Source organism: Lycorma delicatula, chromosome 3 (genome assembly GCF_047948215.1).
Source record: "Lycorma delicatula isolate Av1 chromosome 3, ASM4794821v1, whole genome shotgun sequence".
Taxonomy (NCBI): domain Eukaryota; kingdom Metazoa; phylum Arthropoda; class Insecta; order Hemiptera; family Fulgoridae; genus Lycorma; species Lycorma delicatula.
In genome coordinates this window covers 111668468-111688913 of record NC_134457.1, presented here as the reverse complement: position 1 = coordinate 111688913, position 20446 = coordinate 111668468, and the positions used below count along the sequence as shown (strand labels likewise).

The 20446-nt window shown below is 31.8% G+C and overlaps 1 protein-coding gene across 2 annotated transcripts in view; it reads right to left on the bottom strand.

Moving 5' to 3' along the window:
• The window catches only part of LOC142321894 (nucleoside diphosphate-linked moiety X motif 6), a 41870-nt gene extending 21671 nt beyond the window's left edge, over positions 1–20199 (bottom strand). The window contains exons 1-3 of one of the 2 annotated variants that reach the window (XM_075360395.1): positions 20051–20199; positions 8045–8205; positions 108–199 (exon numbers count right to left, since the gene is read on the bottom strand). In XM_075360395.1, the coding sequence (XP_075216510.1) occupies positions 108–199; positions 8045–8205; positions 20051–20118 (321 nt within the window). In that variant the 5' untranslated portion in view covers positions 20119–20199. Of the gene's footprint in view, positions 1–107; positions 200–8044; positions 8206–19664; positions 19883–20050 lie in introns of those variants that run through there. The other variant, XM_075360394.1, reaches the window with a different exon arrangement.
• Positions 20200–20446: the final 247 nt, after the last annotated feature.

The window sequence follows — 20446 nt, the reverse complement described above, 5'->3', positions numbered from 1 at the left end:
AGACAAAATTTGAACAGGGAAAGAAAACTGAAACTAATTTTACAATACAAATACATTAAACTTTACAAAAAAAAACTTTATAGGAAATCAAGTTTTTTCTCAGTTACCTTCGCCAATATTGGAACCCAAAAAGCGTACTCTAGGGATATATTAAACCATAAACCTCGCACTCCATCTTTCTTCCATTTTTCAAGGGAATCTAAAAAAATATTAAATTACTAATAATAAACAAGATTACATTATGTATAGCTCAAACAATTCATAATGACCAGAGACTGGAGAGAACTGTTTCAATTCAAAATTAAAATAAGTAAGCCAATAAAGCATGATAGTTAAAGAAAATAAGTTTATGTTGCCAAAATTAATTTTAAATAAGTACAAACAGTCTATTATTTTTTTATAATGAAGGTTTCATAGCATGTGAAAAATCTTTAAATGAAGTAAACACTGAAAACAGTATCTAAAATGCTATGCCAAGTAAAAAACTAATGTGGAATCATTAAAAACAGAAAACACTAGTCTTTTGTAGAATAAAAAAAAAGCCACAGGATGAGAGAAGCAAGCTTATCAGGAGTTTACACTAAGTACAGAATGACCTTTTGCTACAGTACGTTAAAACAATTTTACACCAGCTCATGCTGCTGCTGCTCTTACAGGCTGGTTCTAAACTCACTTTGTTCCCACGTCTGTGCCCAGTCATATAAGAAATAAATTAAATTTAAGAAATAGTTAATGGAATTTCCAACCATGCTTTTGAAGAAATTTTGTTTGTTTGGAATGATAAAATTCGTATCATTCATACTTAGAATGGATTTACATTCTCATTGTTTCGGCACAATTTATCAGAAAACTAAAAAAATAAATTAAAAAAATGTTACATTAAAATAAAACCAAAATAAAATAGAGAAACTTCAGACACCATGAATGAAATGAATGTTATGGGCATGAATTTACAAAAATTATGATTGTGTTTGGAAATCATTCACTCAATGAATTCACTGCCAGCAAATAAACTAAATTAAATACTAATACAAAATTATTAGCATTTTTTTATTACATCTAGAATTACACACAAATTTCTGTAAAAAAAGCAAAATAATTTTGTTTTCATTTAAGTTTTCAAATATGTTTTACTTTTTGGGAATTATTCAAGGAAAATAATCAATACAAATAAAACTAATTATTAAATAATTCAAATTTTTATTCAATTTTTAAGTTTACATAAACTAACCTAGTTTAGTTCTTCATATTAGAAAACCCCTAAGTTAAATCACTAATTATCAGTTACATTAATTTGTCAAAAGAAAATTTCTTCTAATTAAAATAGTAGTTTATTTAGATTCTGTAACAGACAATTTTGAAACATAAAAAGTTCAGAAAATATCAGAATATTAAGAAAAAGAGATTTTTCTCTTCTCTATAACTACTTTTCATCAAAATCTGCCTAGTTAAACATTTTATTTTATATGTTTTACATTTTCAAACTGTTCAGTATACAAAGATGTTAAAATTTCAAACATAAAATATTTGTAATTGTCAGATGAAAAGTTCAGAAAGTCAGCAGATTAAGGAGAAGAAGTTAATCTATATAATTATTTTTCATTTAAATCTAACTAGTTAAACATTTTATCTTATATGTTTTAAAGATTTTAAATGTTCATTATACAACATAGTTTTTTGAATTATAGAGCAAAAAAAAAATAGGTATACAACGTAATAAGCTAATAAGAATCTCCCAGGAATAATGCGAAAAAACTGTGTATGGGAATAATACCTCAAACAGATGTTTGAGCACACTAAAATTATATCAATTCAGTATTTTCTTAGCAAAGAAAATTAATCATACCAATGTTTCAGAATGTCAAATGCACAGAGTACCACAGTTTCATGGATACATACTGATAAGGTTTCTTTACAAGTAAGGTTTAACTAATTTAAAATATACTGTATATTTGACTCTGATGAAAAAATAACTTTAACTACCAGAAAAGGAAGAAAAAAGAAGATACAACTAGAAGTAATAAAAAAAAAATTGTTTAAATGCTTTGTGTACAAGTAACATAATACAAATTTAATATAAGAAGTTTTTAAAAATATTATAAGATCATTTTAAAATGTATATTTAACTTCAAAATCAGATTTAATAAATCAAAGCACGTTTAAAAATTTAACAGCAAAAATTTTTTAATTATTTTTTTTTTGTTAAAGAATAAAAGTTATAGTGGGACTGGATACAGGTTCAAACATAAATCAATTAATTAAACAAACAGAAAGGAAAACAAGAATGTGTGCAGAATACATGCAAATACAAATTTAAATACAAATATTTTAGGTGGAAAAAAAATCAGTTTTCCAAATTACTACTAAAAAAGTAGTTAATAAAAATATTAAACAAAAAAAAAAGTTCTTATTAAAGCACGTAAAAAAATGTTCAAAAAGTCATCCTTCTACCCTTATGCAATCAAGGCAGTGTTTAACTGAATTACACACTTTATTCAATAATTTAGTCCTGATTTATAAAATCAGAAAAATAGACTAATTCGGGGAACTTTTTGAACAACCTTAAACGTACTAGCATCAGAATAATTAATTTTTATCAATGATAGCTATCTACATAAAATTTAAAAAAATGTATTTATTAAAAAAAAAATCAGTTACGAAGGAGCAGAGACTTCTGTAACATAATCAACAGAGATTCCAAAAGAAGAAAAAAGAAGTAAAGTTAAATAACTGTTTAATTGATTTTAAAATGATTATTATATCCTGACATTGGGATACAATTTTTAATTATTCTTATGTTTATTGGATGCCCAGGAGGATTCTGCTAAACTTCATAGACTTATTTCTCTCATTAAAATAATAAAAAAGGTTTGTATAAACATGGGTCTGAAAAAATGCTTTTTCAGCAAGACATGGCTAATGAAAGATTTCACCCAATTTCTGCTCCTCCGTGGAAATGAAGCCCTACTAAAATTCTGGGAAAGTAAATTAAGAGTCGAATTTAGCGGTTTCTTATGGTTTTTGACATGAAATTTTTTTTTTAAAATGGGTTCCAGAATTTTATCATTATTTTCTAAGAAATAGGATGTAATAATAAAATAATTTAAGTTGAAAAACACAGTTTTTTAACTCTGGTGTAAAAATAACTTTGCTAAATTGTCATAAACAAATAAAACTTATTGGTAAAATTGATAGAGAATTTAATTATGAGAAAATTGATTTAAATAAAGTCAATCAAAAATAAACAATAGTGAAAAAAAAAAGTATAATTTAATGCAGAACAATACGTACCAATATGGAAAATTCTGAATTACAACATTAGACCAAAATGAAACCTTCTATTACTGGATAAAATTCTAACAAACTATACATCTAAAACCAAATAAAATAGCATAAGTTATTCTTACATCAACTGTTTAAAATGTCCACCATCAATTTGAAAATAATTTACAATATATTGGAGATAAGATAGCATTTTCTAGCATTCTTGGGTTATTTTTTATTTCTTCAATGGCCCACGTGATTCTCTGTAAAAGTTCATTTGCATTTCCGGATTTTTAGGTGTACACTAGTGCTTTCATACAGCCCCACAGAAAGAAATCCAAGGAATTCATATCAAGTGATTTAGCTCGCCATAGTTGAGGTCTACCTCAACCAATTCAATGGTTAGGAAATGTTTCATTCAGATAATGAGTAACAGGACTATAAGAATAGGCTGTGTGCCATCAAGTTTGTGATACATATCCTCTAAAAGTGGAATATCCTCTAAAAGTATCAACAGTACATTTTGAAGAAATTTCAGGTAACCATTATCTGTGAGTCTACCACTGAAAATGTGCGATTCAATAAGAAAATTACCCATTATCTCACACCAGACATTTAATGAAAACCAAAGAAATTAGTTTCAATTATTTCACAAGGATTGTCATGTTTTCAAAAAAATGTTTGTTGTCATGTATTGTTTATCCCATCTCACTAAATGTTGCTTCATCTGTAAATATCAGCAATGGAAGCATGCTGTTTTGCAATAATCATTGACAATATTCAGCCACAGATTATAATCACCTTCTTCAACACACTGAACTGAGGATGATATGGATAGAGACCTTCATTGTGCAATGTCCACCATATACTGTTGTGTGGAATCCCCAAACATGCAGTTAATTTATGAGTACTAGTAGTTGGACATTATTCTTCTTTATTCTATCAAACATAAAATCAGCTCATTTACACTCATTTCCCATCCAGATGCGGTGTTCCACTTTCCCTTAAGTGTCAGTAAGTATCTGCAAATACTTAGCCAGTTAGGAATATTTAGACTAGGAACTCAACAATGTTCTTCAACAGCTCATATAGCACTAACATTACAAATACCATAGATGAAATGAATGTAGGCATATACCTAATATGTAAACTTATATGGCATTTCTCTTTTACTACAGAATAAATCACTTACTAATTATTATCAATAGCATTTAAAATTATTTTACTCCAAAGCTAAAAAACTGTTTTTCAATTTAATTTAATTGTTTACTACATCCTATTTTATATAAAATAAAGGTGATACAATTCTGGGACCCATTTTTTAAAAAAATTTCAGGTAAAAGACCATAACAAATCAGTAATTCATCCCTTAATTTACCTTTCCAAAATTTCAGTAGAGTTTCACTTCAGAAAAGACACAAAAATCGGGGTGAAATTTTTCACCAGCCGTAACTCACTAACAAAGCATTTTCAGACCCATGTTTATATGATTTTTTTTCATTATTTTAATGACAGAAATAATCCTATGAAGTTTAGCAGAATACTCCTGAGACACCTTGCACACAGAGTACATCATGAAGTTCTCCCGGGATTTTCATAACCCATTCTACTCGTGAAAATAGGGTTTTTTATCTGAATTTATTGGCTTTCATCCCCAGATTTCTCAAAAACTACTGCAGATACAGTTCTGGGACCTACTTAATTCGATCTTTCGGGTCAAATCTACAAGAAATCACTAATTCTTCTGCCCCTTAATTAACATCTTAAAAATTTCAATACGACTCATTTCACCAGGGTAGCAGAAATCTGAGCGAAATCTTTCACTAACCTTAACTCATAAATGAAGCATTTTAGTATGTATATTTATATGAACTTTTTCCATTACATTCATGAGTAGAGTAGGTTATGAAAGTCCCAGAAGAACCTTGTAATAGACCCTGTATATTGTTAAACAGATCTGATTTAGATATGCCTCAATCACTTGGAACATGACCATGATATCAATTACACAGTTGAAAAAAAGTTGCTTCACTAAGAAAAGTGATTTTCTCAGATTTGCTACTTTAGTTGACTTTTTAATTATAGTTACATTACCTGTCAATCCAGTCAAGCAATACATTCCTGCTGTTTTACTGCTCATTTACCTTTTATGTAGTGAGCAGGTTGGTCCAAATGTACATTTCATTCTGACTGATCTGACAGTCTCAAAATAATTTCCTTTGATTAGAAAAAATAATCACAGAAACTCACCAAATTTTAATGTAGGTTATTCAAGAAGTTGAAATGTATGCATCTTTTGTAGCTTGCAAGACATCTATACAATAATCTAACTCTTATCAGGTGTTTAGGGAGCATCTGCAATGATATTAGACCAATAGCTTCAACAATTTTTTACTTTTAATCATCCAAATCTCAAACTTTTCTTTGGTACACACAACTTTTAACAAATCCCCAAGCAAAAATCTGAAGAACAGCAAAGTCTCAAGCATGTCGAAGTAAATGCATTCTGTCACAGAAGGCTCCATGAAAAAAGCAGACTGATGATACCATTTTTGTGCAGTCCTTACCAGAAATATTTTGGTGTGTCCGTTTCATTTTCAATTACTGTATGGGGGTTTTCAATATCCCAAATTTGACAATTGCGTTAACTTTTCAGCGCATATGAAAGGTTGCTTCATCACTAAATAACAACATATCAGCAAAATTAGGATTGTTTTCAGCACAGTACATCACCTCTGTAGCAAACTGATATCACAGGCAGCAATCATCTGGTTTAATATGACGAAGGAGTTTTTATTTGTAAGCTTGCAAATGGAGGTGCTTATGAACAATGTCATGAACAAGGAATTTGTAGTCATTAACTAGCTCACCTAACTGACTTTCCAGGACTCGTACTGAAAGCATCATGTACACAATCAACAGTCTTGTTACTAACTGAAACTTTTGGATGATTTCAGTGTATGAAACCACACTTCCAGTATCTCTTAAAGTCTTATCCCACTGACGAATAGACTTGGATGTGAATGTAGGAGGGAATAGTTTGTACATGCCGTTGAACATGCATAATTGATAGAAACTCTGCTACCAAACCATGCACTGAACCTTCTGAAGTGGGGTCCACATCTCAACTGACTACAATTGCACTGTGAGTTGGCTTGCCTAAGTCTGAGTACTTCACTGACCCTGAGACTATGCAGAATAAATCTTGGAGATATTTCCTGTCAGCCGATCCTATGTTTAAGAGAATACAACAACCTGTTTTCTAAATATAGGCTATTACTTTTGGACACCTTTAGCCAGGACATTTTTCATTTTCAAAAATTAAAATTGGTAAAAAAATTATTATTTAACAAAAATAACAACTTTTAGATGAGTTTATCATATTTAAAGAACCTACCTTTATTATAATAGCTACCTTCCCAACCTTCATAAAACATTCTTTAATAATATATAGACAAAACAATAATTAATTAGAAAATAATGGGATGGGCCAAAAGTAACTTCTCAACTTTTTTTTTCTAATGAAGCACAAATTAACTCAAAATTAATTTTTTTATCTTTAAATTTCAGTCAAAATAAGATTTAATGAATTAGGTTTTGTAAATAATAAAACATTTTACACAGTTAAAACCAACATTTCTTCCAGTACTGCCACTATATCGGCACAATGTTGATTTTTAGTTCTTCTAAATTTTATGGTTTAGTTACATAAACATTTTCTTTTAAATAGTCATAATTTAAAAAAATCAGGTACCATCAAATCCAGTGATCTTGGAGGCCAACAAAAATCTAAATTTCTTAAACTTATTCTATTTCCACATTTTTACCTAAGGAACTTCATTGTGGCTCAGCTGGTGTGAGCCATGACTCCATCTTGCTGGAATCAGGCCATAATGACATCATCTCCAAGATCCGGAATGAAAAATTCCTTAAGCATTTGCTGATCTATTGCTGCTCACTGTCATTAGAACATCATTTTCTTTAAAAAAAATACTGCCCAATGATTCTTTGTTGAGAAAGAGCAAACCGCATGGTAACTTTTTATAGCTGTAAAGGACATTCATGTATAACTTGGGGATTGGCAGTACCCCAAAAACAATAGCCACCAAGGTGGATTGATATTGATATAGCCACTAAGGTGGAAACGAGCTTTGTCTCACATCCACAAAAGGCAAAAAGGAATTGTCAGTGTTGATAAACTGCTAGCAGTACTCCAGGCACAATGCGTAATCATTGGAGTCCACTTTATTGGGCTAATTGGATTTTGTAAGAAAATAATTTTAAATCCTTGTCAAATATTCTGCACAATGATGTTCACTTAATGCCTGATTGAGCAGAATGTTGTGTTGACACTGTGGCATCCTCCGATACACTTTTCTTTACAGACTCAACATTTTCATTATTTCTGGAAGATCTCTATTTATGTCTTCCTGATCTTCTGGAATCTTCCACTCATTCAATCTGTTCAAATTTCAAAACCACTGGGTGGATGGCTACACCAGAAGGTATTTTCTAGTTTTGTGAAACTTTCAAAATTTTAACTGTGTTTCAGAAACACTGTTCTGACTTTCTACATATAATTTGACTATTTTTATACTTTCTTGGAGGGTATTTTTACAAAATGAATCCTTTTTCTATTTAAGTTTAATCTGAAAGAAAAAAATTATAATATTTTAATAGTAAAAAAGTTGCAATTCTTTTTCATAGGAAGTGATTTTGGCCCACCCGATATTTACATAAAGTTTAATTATCATTCATTTTTACCTGCAATAAAACTTACTTTCTAGTTTTGAAGTAAAAATAGATTCATCTGAACAAAGATTATTTTCTGACTTGATAATGATTCCATTAAATTTGTCACGTTCACCATTGAATATACTTGTACTTGAATTATGGTTTCCTTCCATTTTTATAACTTTATTTTCAGTACAATATAGTTTCCTACAACAATAAAAAGTTCAATATAATTCTTAAAAATTATAAACAAACCATTAAAAAAATATAAGGCAAAAAAAGGAGGCTACTTTTTCTATTTTTTTGCTTTTACAACTTTGTGCCATACAAATAACAAATTTCTAACCCGTAATTTGATATCAATTTCAAAAACACACATTAAATAAAAAATTGAAAAAACAACATTATTTTTTATGGCTCTTTTATGTTGGTTTTATTTTTTCTGTTTATATCATTTTACAAATTTTATTTTTACTTTTAATTAAAATAGGAACGGGCTCAGAAAAAAATATGTTCAAATGAAAACAAATGGCTCACAAGAAACACCAATGCTCATGTAGACCCTCATGTATGCTCATGTAGACAAAAAATAAGAATAAATAACGTGCTACAGTTGTTATTACACGAATGCTAAGTCTCTATGAAATGCAAGAATATAGACCTTTCCCTTCAGTTTTCCAGTTAATTTTCAACTTTTACGCAAAAATAATGTATTAAAATTACATCAGGTATAAGCTAGGTATAACTGTGTCCATACACATATATACACATACACACATACACACACACACACACACACACACACACACCACACATCCGCACCCATGCCCACACACAGGGAAAATTTGTACATTTTACAATACTCAAGTGTATCAAGATGTCACTCTTTCATGTATGTTGTCATGGTGTTGTTAATGTTTGTAATTTCAGATGTAAACATCTCATGAAAGATTAAAACATGGTGGTCACAATAGATTGTTGAAGTCATTCTTATATTCCTGCACCAGTGATAGCGCAATACATCAAGTTCCGGTCAGATATATTCATAATTCTGTTGTTTATCATCATTTCAGTCGATTAAGTACTATGATTTGTGAAAAATGAACAGAAAAGAATTTTGCTTACAAATCAAACATTACTTTTTGAAAGGCAAAACCACATAGGAAACTAAAGCCAAACTGGATAATATTATGGTGAATCAGTTCTATAAATTAGAATAGCTTACAGTTAGTTTGATTACTTTTGGAGTGATTATATACATTTGCAATACCAAATGATACTGAACATTCTAGACAGCCTGTTGAGGTTACAACTGCAGTCAATGTTATAAAAAAATCCATGACTGGTGATGAAGGTTAGAAGACTGAAGGTGTGTAAAATTGATAAAACAATAGGCAGCATCTCAAATGAATAGGTGCATCATATTTTACTTGCCTATGTGAAAGGAAGCCTTACTATTCTGCAATTTTTACAAAAAAATTTTTCAAATTACAGTACAAAGTTCTTCTGCATTCCTTACTTATCAGCCTTAGCACCTTTGGAATATAATTTATTTTTAGATATGAACAAGCAGCTCGCTGGAGAGGGATTTACTGGAAATGATGAAGTTACTGACGAAACACAAGCTTGTTATGAAGACTGAATAAATCAAGACTAAAAGGGGTGGTTATTGTAAAACTCGACTATTGTTAGCCTAAATGTATAAACTGAAAAGAAATTATTTTGAGAAATAAAGAAAAAATAAAAAGTATTTCTCCCAACAAATTATGACTTCTTTATTTTTCCATAGGCTTATCAAACACACACCCTTCGCATCAACCCAAAATAAACCATATCACAATAAATTAATATTTTGAAAATCGACACAAATTTTAATATAAGAAAAATATAGTTTATTTCAATGTACTGTTGACAAAGATTAATTTAATTTCTTTAATATACTGAAAACATTATTTAGTTTAAGGTTTTATGTAACTTTATGTCCATAAAATTTGGAATTCTTGAATAATTTCATAATTCTGCTTATTGTAAATGGTACTGTTTATGAACTTTACTATATTTGTACTTTTGGAATAAAACAAAAAATAATAATTATATAAAACTAAGGTATAATATTTTAGAACTAAAAAACAGATTAGAAATAAGAGCATGTCAAAAAGAGTTGGGTCTTCAGGCTGTTGTTAGGTTATGAATATATAGAAAGTAAAACCTAGATGTTGTAAATGAAACTTCTCAGCACATACAGTGTACAAAAAATATATCATGGATTTAAAGCTACGAGGTGTGCGAGAAAAGTAATGAGACTGACTTTTTACTTACCAAAGTTTTTATTTTTTTCAAACAACAATATTATCCCCTTCAAAGTAGTTCCCTTGGGCAGCTACACATTGGTGGAGTTGTTGTTTCCACTCCTAGTAACAGCGTTGGAAGGCTTCAACTGATAGAGCTTTTAACTGTTTGGTCACAGTCTTTTGATTGTTCTCCAGAGTTCCAAAATGATGTCCTTTTAAGACATGTTTCAATTTCAGGAAAAGGAAAAAGTCACAAGGACAAATCAGGTGAATAGGAGGGTTGAGGAACCATAGGAATGCGTTTTAAGGTCAAAACTTCCGTGATGGAAATGGCCATGTGACACGGGACATTGTCATGATGAAGCATCCACTTGACTGCAATGTCTGGTCTCACACGAATCACTCTTTTCCTGAGCCTTTCAAGGACACCTTTTTAAAACACTTGGTAGACAGTTTGTCCTGGAGGAACAAATTCTTTATGCTTGATACCCCTACTGTCAAGAAAGTAAATCAGCATGGTTTTGATCTTTGATTTGCTCATTCAACATTTTTTCGGTTGAGGAGATGACGGAGTGTGTCACTCTTTGCTTTGCCGCTTTGTTTCAGGATCGTACTCAAATATCCAGGATCCATCACCTGTGATCTCACGATTGAAGAATTCTTGGTCATTGTCAATCCTCTCAAGAAAATCAACGCACAGGTTTCTTCGATTGTCCTTCTGTTCCATTGTGAGGTTTTTTCGGCACCAATTTCGCACAAACCTTTTGCATGTCCAAATCGTCTGTCAAAATTTGATGTACGGTGAGAGTGTTTAAATTTAACTGTTCACTTATCATCCTTATTGTTAAACAACGGTGTGATCTCACAAGAACCCTCACACACTCAACGTTTTCATCAGATTTTGAAGTTGAAGGTCTCCCTGAGCAAGGTTGATCTTCAGCGTGTTCTCAGCCTTCCAAAAGTGATCTGTGCCAGCGGAAAACCTGTGTTCTTGATAAGCAATGTTCCCCATATGCCTGTTTCAACTTTTCAAAGGTCACACTCACAGATTCCCCAAGTTTAACACAAAACTTGATTGCACAACATTGCTCTAAATTCCGATGTTCCATTTTCATAACCCACAACAAAAACACAACTTCGCTGATGGTGCTGTAAAAAATAATGTGTTGGCTGAACAGAGTTGAAACTCGTACTGAGCATGTGAAAGGGAAGAACAAACCAATCAAGCACAGACCGGTAGACACAGCATTGCCAGACCACTCGCAGTGTTATCAATCTCATTACTTTTCTCATACACCTCATGCTTAATATTACAGTAATGAATGTTTAATATTTACAGTAATGAATCTCAAATAGTAACTCTTCACAGTTTTTCCATACAGGTGTTCAATGTGAGTACCTTTCATAAAGCAGCACACATCCAACTGATAATAGAGTTTGTACTACACTTTAACCAACATGTCTGGAGTACTGAAAACAACAGCTACTTCAATCCTGTGCCTCAAATTGGGTAGATCAGTAGATAGCAGAGGCATACATACAAGATCCTTTATAAAACCCCAAAGGACAGAATCAAATGGGGTTAGATCGAGTGTGCCCTTGGAGGCTACCGCAAGCAAGCTCTGTTATAGGGCTCATGCCAACAGAGCCAACGGCTGAGAAAGTCATTCAAATGATCCCATACATAATTAAGCCAGTGAGGAGGTGCACCACCTTGTCTTATATGTATATAAAAATGAATGTTTCTTTGTTCCATATGCGTTCCTATGCCATTCATTCGATTGAGATGAAACTTTGGTAAGTTGTTATGGGCATGCCCTCGAAGGTTTCTGAATTAACTTGAACCCACTAGGTGGCACTGGGGGTCGAGATATTTAAAAAAAATTGTATTTATAGTCTGATTTAGTTCATATTCAGAAAATATATTGGTTACGTGAAAAGAAATATTTTTTTACAAAGGACCCGCTAGATGGCGCTGGGGTTGAAATATTTATAAAATAAACAAATAGACTTTCTTCTTCCATACATATAAAAGGCAATGTTCATATGTGTGCGTGCTGTAGCCTAAAAATTTACTGGGCCGATTTACACATGGGGAAAAAGGACAAGAGGGAAAGAGAAAAGAGGGAGGAGAAAGGGGAGAAAAGAAAAATCAAAAAAGGAGAAAGAAAAGGGGAAGGGGAAGGGAAATGGAAATAGGGAAACAGAGAAATAGAGAAACAGGGAAACACAGAAATAGGGAAAAATGGTAAAAGTGAAAGGTTAAATTTTGTGAAGTTCCATAATGTTCTGTTTTTTAATCTTTTATCAAACTTTCAATTGTGTTTATTTAATCTATATATAAACTCAAACATAGCAATAGCAAAGCATTGCCGGGTCAACTAGTTACTAAATAAAATTCTCTCATCCACTCGCCTTGTATAGACAGATCCCAGTCGCCACACTACCCCCTCTGTTCCTAGCCCTGATGAGCTTTACCAGGTCATCTTTTAGACACTCAAAACCTGATAATAACAAATCACAGTCATCAGTCTGGCCTATATTAGGATGCAAACGCCTCGGCAGACATTTCTAACAGTGTATTTACACAACTTACTATCACCTTCATATATCCTATTCCAACCATAGCAAATAACATAACTTACAACCCTCAACTATCAAATCAACAGATTCACAGAAGCATAATCTCGCACCTTCCCGTTTTCACATAAAAACTCTTCCTATGAACTCAGATCATTACTTGATTGAGTCATTAAACATCAAAAATACTACCTTCATACCAAATAAAACAAGTGTTGATTGCATTAATGACAATTTTGTCCTACATTTCAATTTACTCACAAGTCCTCTCGTTTTGCTGAAAAATCAATTAACAGATTCACAAATTTAGTAAGCCTCTAATGAGAACATGCTCTATTTCTCTCTGCACTGGTCTGCTTTTGAGAACAAGGTCAATGTCTACACCCTCCCACACTGCAGCTCCATCAGAGTTCTCTACATATCTATTCTCATCCTAATAGCAAATATCTCAGCTAACTGTGGCTCGATCCAAACTGCCTATCTTGACGAAGTAAGCACCCAAGCAAGCCCATAGCTACCCAGGTTGTTAATCTATCTATACAACTATAACAGCATCAGCCCTATGCCATCCTCCACAAGGGTAAGAATCTAAGGAAGCCTTAGAGATAAGGATGTTCTATTCTTTTCATTTTCCAACTAACTTGCAGATCAAAACCACAATTGATCCTACCTACTTTGGTACTTCAGCTTTGTACCTGGGGCAGACATATAAGACATGGAGCACATTATCAATGGCTCTACACTTCGGACACAAGCCTCAATTAATCAAACCAAAGGTAGTCAACCTATCTCGAAAGCCACCATGCCCAGAAAGAAACTGTGTAATATGCTGATTGAGGGAAATCCACCTAACTACCTCCATAACCTGCATACTTCTCACATCAGGAAAAATATCATGCATGTAACAGCCATCAAACGATTTAGTCCTCCTGACCTGCCATAAATGGAAAACTTTACCATCTATTTCTTTTATGCCCTTAAAGGTAAGTTGGTCTACCATCTTGGCATTATAATGTAATTGTCACTCAATCACAAGGATATCAATGGATTTAATATCAGAAATAACAAAGAGACTACCTCTCAAGAGAAAGTCCTATAGCCACCATTCACAGATAACAATAGGAAACACTGAGCTCTCAAAAAATATTCCTACAACATTTGTACCTCATCAATGAGCCCAGAGAGGTGTAGCATACAGCATTATGGCTTCACATACACTCTTATATAGAACATGCATTGGTCTGGAATTAAGCCCCCAATAGGGGTGAACTGCTCTCTGTATAACAAACAAAGCAGAACAGGTTTTTTTGGTAGCACATTGAAAGTGCTCCTTGAATGAAGATTCTCATCAAGGATAACACCAGATAATTCTGCAGGACATACCTACTTGAATAACCTGCCATTGATACACGAAGTCGTCATGTAACAGCTAGTCTGCCCTTGAGCAACATCATCATTGTTTTCTCTGGGCTAAATAACATCTTATGTTGCAAACTCCACAACTGGAGTATCTTGCAGACCTGAGCTGCCCTGAATTTTATTTCATTCCTTGAATCTCTTTTAACCAATAAAAGCCCCTTATAGACATACACGATAATGCAGCACCCACTGGGTAACCTCAACTGCATCAAAAAATTGAATTCAACAACCCAGAACAGGAGTCCTAAAATGCTAACCTGCAGGCAAACTTTATATAGTTTTTTCTACTTCTGAGACACTGTCTCAAAGTACAATATCTCAATTGCTGAAATAACTATATAACACACTCAGTTCATTCAGCGTACAATCATGCTTCTGCAGCTGAAATAGGACAGACAGCCACCACACATTAATAAAAATCCTGATATGTCAAAAAAGATACCTAAACATTCTCAGAATCACTTGTTTCGGAAGAAACAATGTCGTAACCTTAAAAACAACATCTTAAGGCAAAAACCTTACTGAACATTCATCAACAACTTTCTAAAATTCAATCTATCAGTAAAACAAAGCTGCAAAACTTTCTCAAAAACGTTTCCAATAATTGCCAGGAACAATTAAAGACCTATAAGAGAAGTTCACAGTGGGGGGGTCCTTGTCATCACCTTTAAACAACAACTTTAGCACACCTTTTTTCAGCAAACAGAGAAATAACCACCAAAGAGCATCCTAAAAATTCTAGTCAAAGTAGCAACGCTCATCCTTCTTGCAGTTGATGAAACACAGAATGTCCAAATTCAGCAACTCATGTTATCCTTGCTTCAGTAAAAATAAATGTGCCATTGGGATATAGACCAAAAAAATTTAATTCTGGTTAGTTTCTTTCACACTTAAAAGAGATCATGAAGCTTTTGCAACCCAGATATGAGCATTAAATATGTTAATTTTTGCACTATGATAAAATGACAACTCATTACTAAACACAATGTGATCAAGAAAATCATCCTCTTCATACTGCAACAACTAAATTGTGAAGTTAGCTTGCACAACATAGTCTGTGGGCTTCAACACCTGTAAACAGTATGGACACATATGTAAGCATTTCCTTAAAGCCCTCCACATCATCAGCGGCATTATTAGTTTGTGACCAGCCTTTCAAACCAATATTTTAGGACTATGCAGAACAGACTCCTGGGGTATTCAACTTTTTTTCAGACATCCTCAGTTTCCCCATACACTTCCCTTTACCAAGACATTCTGGTCATTTCAACTGATTATGGCATCGGCAAATGTTACAGTCAAATGTAGGTCACAACTAAATTCTCTACAACATGTTGAATTGTAATTATACATCACGTTTAGCAAACTGCAAAGAACGGAAAGCTTTCTGTTCAGGAATTATCATCTTTGCTAATGGCACTGTTAGATAAAAAGGTGGGAAATCAATATACAGGATGCGCACAACTAAAACTGTCCTTTTTGCTCCATTGTTTCTAGTCTTAAAGAAACATGACACATCTCATCAAAGAGATAGTAACAAATTAAAACCCAGATATTCTTTTTTTACACCTGTATTACAGAAATAAAAAGAGTATGTGAAAGCTAGATATGCAGACAATATGATAAGAAAGTTAAACTAACAGAAGATTAATAATCAAGATTAGTGTTCAAATCTGACGGACAGAACTGACTATCTGGTAATTAATCAGAATCCAATATCATTAAATTTGTTAAGTCACTTTACTGTCAAATTATTATTGAGTATATTTACAATTTATAAATCTTGTTGTGTATAATGATGTTTTGAAGTTATATTTAATAGTTTATAGTTTACAATAAGTAAACATATCTTGTTTCTCTATGGATTGGGAGCCTTCTTCCGGCAATAGGACATTTTTCCAAGTTGTGAATAGTGTAAATATCATTAGTATGATTGTTGGGAGTAAATAAGAAGCAATCTGAATAAGTTTTTATGGGAAGGACACAACACTGTCAGAGATGTACAAGTTATTATCTGAATAAGGCAAAAGTACCCTTAAAAAAGGCCAAAATTTTGATATGGGTGTTATGCAAGAGTTAATCATCAGTTGCTACATAAAACAACATACCCTTTATGCAGAAATTTGCTGCCTTTGAGAAGGAGAAAGTTGTACTACAAATGCTAAAAATATGAAGCGAGTATGTGCAAAGGGGCCAATCGAAAAAATAATTCCTAATAGGGTGTACTATAATTTTCAGTAGTTGTTCAAGGTGTCAACATATTGATTGCTGATAAGGCATGAACAACAAACATAATCATTATCTAATTCAGTCTTTGAGTATTGCATGACTGGAAGCAATGGAAAAACTAAGATTTTAGGTTCTGATGAATTTTTTTTCCTAATTTATTTTTTATTAAATCCTTACAAAAGGCTTCATGAAGTTAAAATAGTTCCTAGTTGAATATTAAGGTAGGGACTACTCAAAGAGGAGTAGGAATAATAATGAATAAAAATATATGACAATGATTATGAATAAGGCGCAAACAAATGTGAGAACTCTTGCATTAATAATTTAACAATTCATGAAGAAAAAATATTTAGTATTTATAAATCTAAAGAAAGTATTTAACATTTAAGTGGAATAACATTTTAGAAATATCGGGATTGAAATACAAGAAAAAGTGAGTTATTTATAACCAAAACAAGAATTAGGCACAGTTGTACAAAATTAAAATGTGCTCTAATTCAGAAAGAAGAGAGACAAGGATGGGTACTTACATATTAATGCCACCACAGCTACAGCTGCTGTTTAGGTTATGTTGACTTCGTGTACCGACAACTCGTACGTATATCAAAATAACCTAACTAAATATAACCTACGCTCGTTTCACTCGCTAACCTCTTACGTATTAACACCACCGCAGCTACAGCTTTATTTGAAAACAAAGTAGTCAATCGGATTTCGGTGGATTAACATTAATTGGATTTCAGGGCTATAACATTAAGGTTATATTATTAATAAGTTGTATATATTATGCATATTTAATGTTAATTATAAGAGTTAATTATAACATATACGTACGAAGTCAACATAACCTAAACAGCAGCTGTAGCTGCGGTGGCGTTAATACGTAAGTACCCAAGAATGTAATCTATTTTCATATTTTCCAACTTGTAAGTAAAGTCAATCAATACAGGAATTGAAGGAAAATGCTGAGCGTAACTACCCAAATAAAAAGATAAGATTATTTAGTCACAAAATTATTTAGTTAAAAAATAATGTATATTACACTTGTACAGAACTAACAAAACTTTTGGTGGCTGTACTGTGTAACCTGGGGATGTAACTCAAGTGAAATGTGGTTCTGACAAATAATTTCAATTGTAACAAATAATTTAGGTCCTAAATAAGGTATATTCGCAAATTACATCAAATTTGGAGGTGAGTCCCTTACTGTGTATAATTGCCACAAGGTCAATAATATAAAAAGATATATGCCTTTGGAATGTGGTATTACAAGTGGATGCTGAAAATCAGGTAGGTAGATAATACACAAAATAAAGAAGTCTTAAGACAATCCAGAGGGAATAAATTTACATAATAGTACAGTGAAATCTCCTTTTTCGTGCTTTCATTATTCGCACTGCAATATTTTGCTATGTCTTTTCTATAATTGCAGCTAAAATTTTCGGTATTCACTTGCATTACATTATGTAGCGACATTAGAAAACAAAAATATTAAAAAATTTAATAGCACAAGTATGAACGTGAGAGGTAAGACATATGATCCCTGGAAAACAATTAAATGTCAAAACGCTTAACTAAGACATTAAACTAATCCATGATCTTATCCAGTTTTTTATAGATGCTGATCCATCTTTGAATAGAAACTTAATTTTTAAGTGCAAAATTGAAGATGCCATGGAAGAATACTTAGAACTTCACACGGATTTAGAAACAGAGCAAGCCAAAGAAAAATTACAAATTTTTGTAAATGCAATCCAAAATACTGTTGGTTAGTTTAGTAAATTTCTTTTACAGTAATTTTAGTTTTAGCATTATGTAGTACTCCAGTGCTGTTTTCTTGACTTTTAATATGATTACAGAGTACGAATTGAACATGTAATACTGTTTTTTAATACAGTATATATTGTACGTACTGTAGTGAGGTTTTAAATCAAACAGTTCAGCAAGTGCTTATGTAAATTAGGAAATATAATGTATTTTGTTAAATATTTTTTGTGTAGTGTACCTATGTACTATACTAAGCCAGTGCTTATAATTAATGTTGCCATCTGTATTTCATCAATAACATTGTCCTAAGTAAGTATGCATGATTTTTTTTCATTTTACATAGAACCTACCATTTTTCCTTAAATGAGTATTAGTTCCAATCTATATTCAGTTTCCTGTATTTATGGGATTTTTACGATCTCTAACCCCCACGAATAAGGAGATTTTACTGCAGCTCGTAAAAAGCCTAAACTAGATTGATAAGCTATGCATTAACGTATCAGATTTAGTTCATTTGATAATGGAGGAATGTGCAGAAGATAAAAACTATAAAGACAAACACTGCAATAAATATAAGGGTTAAATTCGGTTACATTCCCAAAAAACATTGTTGACACAGATCCTCAGGACTCGCTAGATGGCATTAGTACTTTATATAAGCCCACTATAACCATAGTATAACCTCTGCTGGACATATAATATTGTTTGTTTTCCTAAAATTATCTATAAAATTAAAACATTCGTTAGGTTCCCCAGCATTTAATATTTAAGGATAATTAGAGCATTGGGGTTGTTTTGTTAGGTTAAACTGATATTAACATATCATTGGTTACCTACCTTAATCTAACCCCCACCCCAAAAAAAAACCACTATCTTAGACTTGAATTACAGTAATAAAACCTGTTAATCACATACTGTTGAATAACGAACGGTGACTGTTACTGTTGGTAACGACGGTGACGGTGGCCATAAAACGGAATTTAACCTATAGAAAAACATAATTAACAACATAAGATGTAGTTAATTGTGCTGAAGTTAAAAAATTATACAGAATAAGATGAATCCGATTTACAAGGCTTTTCTTTACTTTATCCACATAAATAATTGTCAAGTATAGGTAGTACACATAACTTAAATATTTTAGTACGCAGTTACATTTTATATACGATATTACGATTAACAGATAAACTGAATTTTTTTAAGCACAACATAACCTGAAATCTGTTGTTCGTTTACGGTAACGTGAAATTCATCAAGTTTCAAGCAACAGACGATAATTTCGTAGGCTACACAAGAAGTTCAAAGTCTCTGTTTAATATTGCCTAACAATTTCCTTAAGTAATGACAAAAAAGTTAAATAAAATAAAAAACTTATCTCACCAGTAGATCTGTGAGTTCCAGTTATTCAAACTCAGATCAATAATTTTAAGTACCGCACATTTATGAATAACTAAAACTTGTTTTAAACAGCCCGGAGTTTTTCTAAACACATTAAGGAAAAAATGTATCATTTACATAAATACACAAGAGCGTCGCATTAAATTCAACTGAATAACCTTCTCACGAACTGGCTGTGTCAGAATGACATAATTACAGACGTAATGCAAAAATTACCTGTTTGTAAAGTTACACTTTAATTAGAGTAAAAAAGTAAGAAACAGATATTTATTCATTTAAAAAATTCTAGCTCAATAAATAACCTAAAACTATTTCTTTTTATTAATTAATCATAATAATTATTATTGTTTATTCATATTTATACTGACCAAGTAATATGAGCAGATACTCCGGATATATAGACTAGGATAATAAAATTAATTTTTGTGATAATCATTGCAAGTGATCGGCGCAAAACACATTTTTATCAATATCTATTTTGTGGAGAGATAGTCACGAGACTGATTAACCAAAATAGAGATTATTACCAGATAAAAAATTAATTAGGACAGTTAGTCATGTAATAAGGCAAAGTGTATTTTTCTTTTAAATCCATACACAAATAAAAACTAAAAAGTTTTATTTTTTATAAATACATAATTACATATTAAAAGTTAAAAAAAGAGTATCATTTATGCTTGTATATTTATTCCTGATTTAAAATGTATATCATTATATTCACTAATATAAAAAAAAATCAATGTACTTAATTGTAATTTCAACTA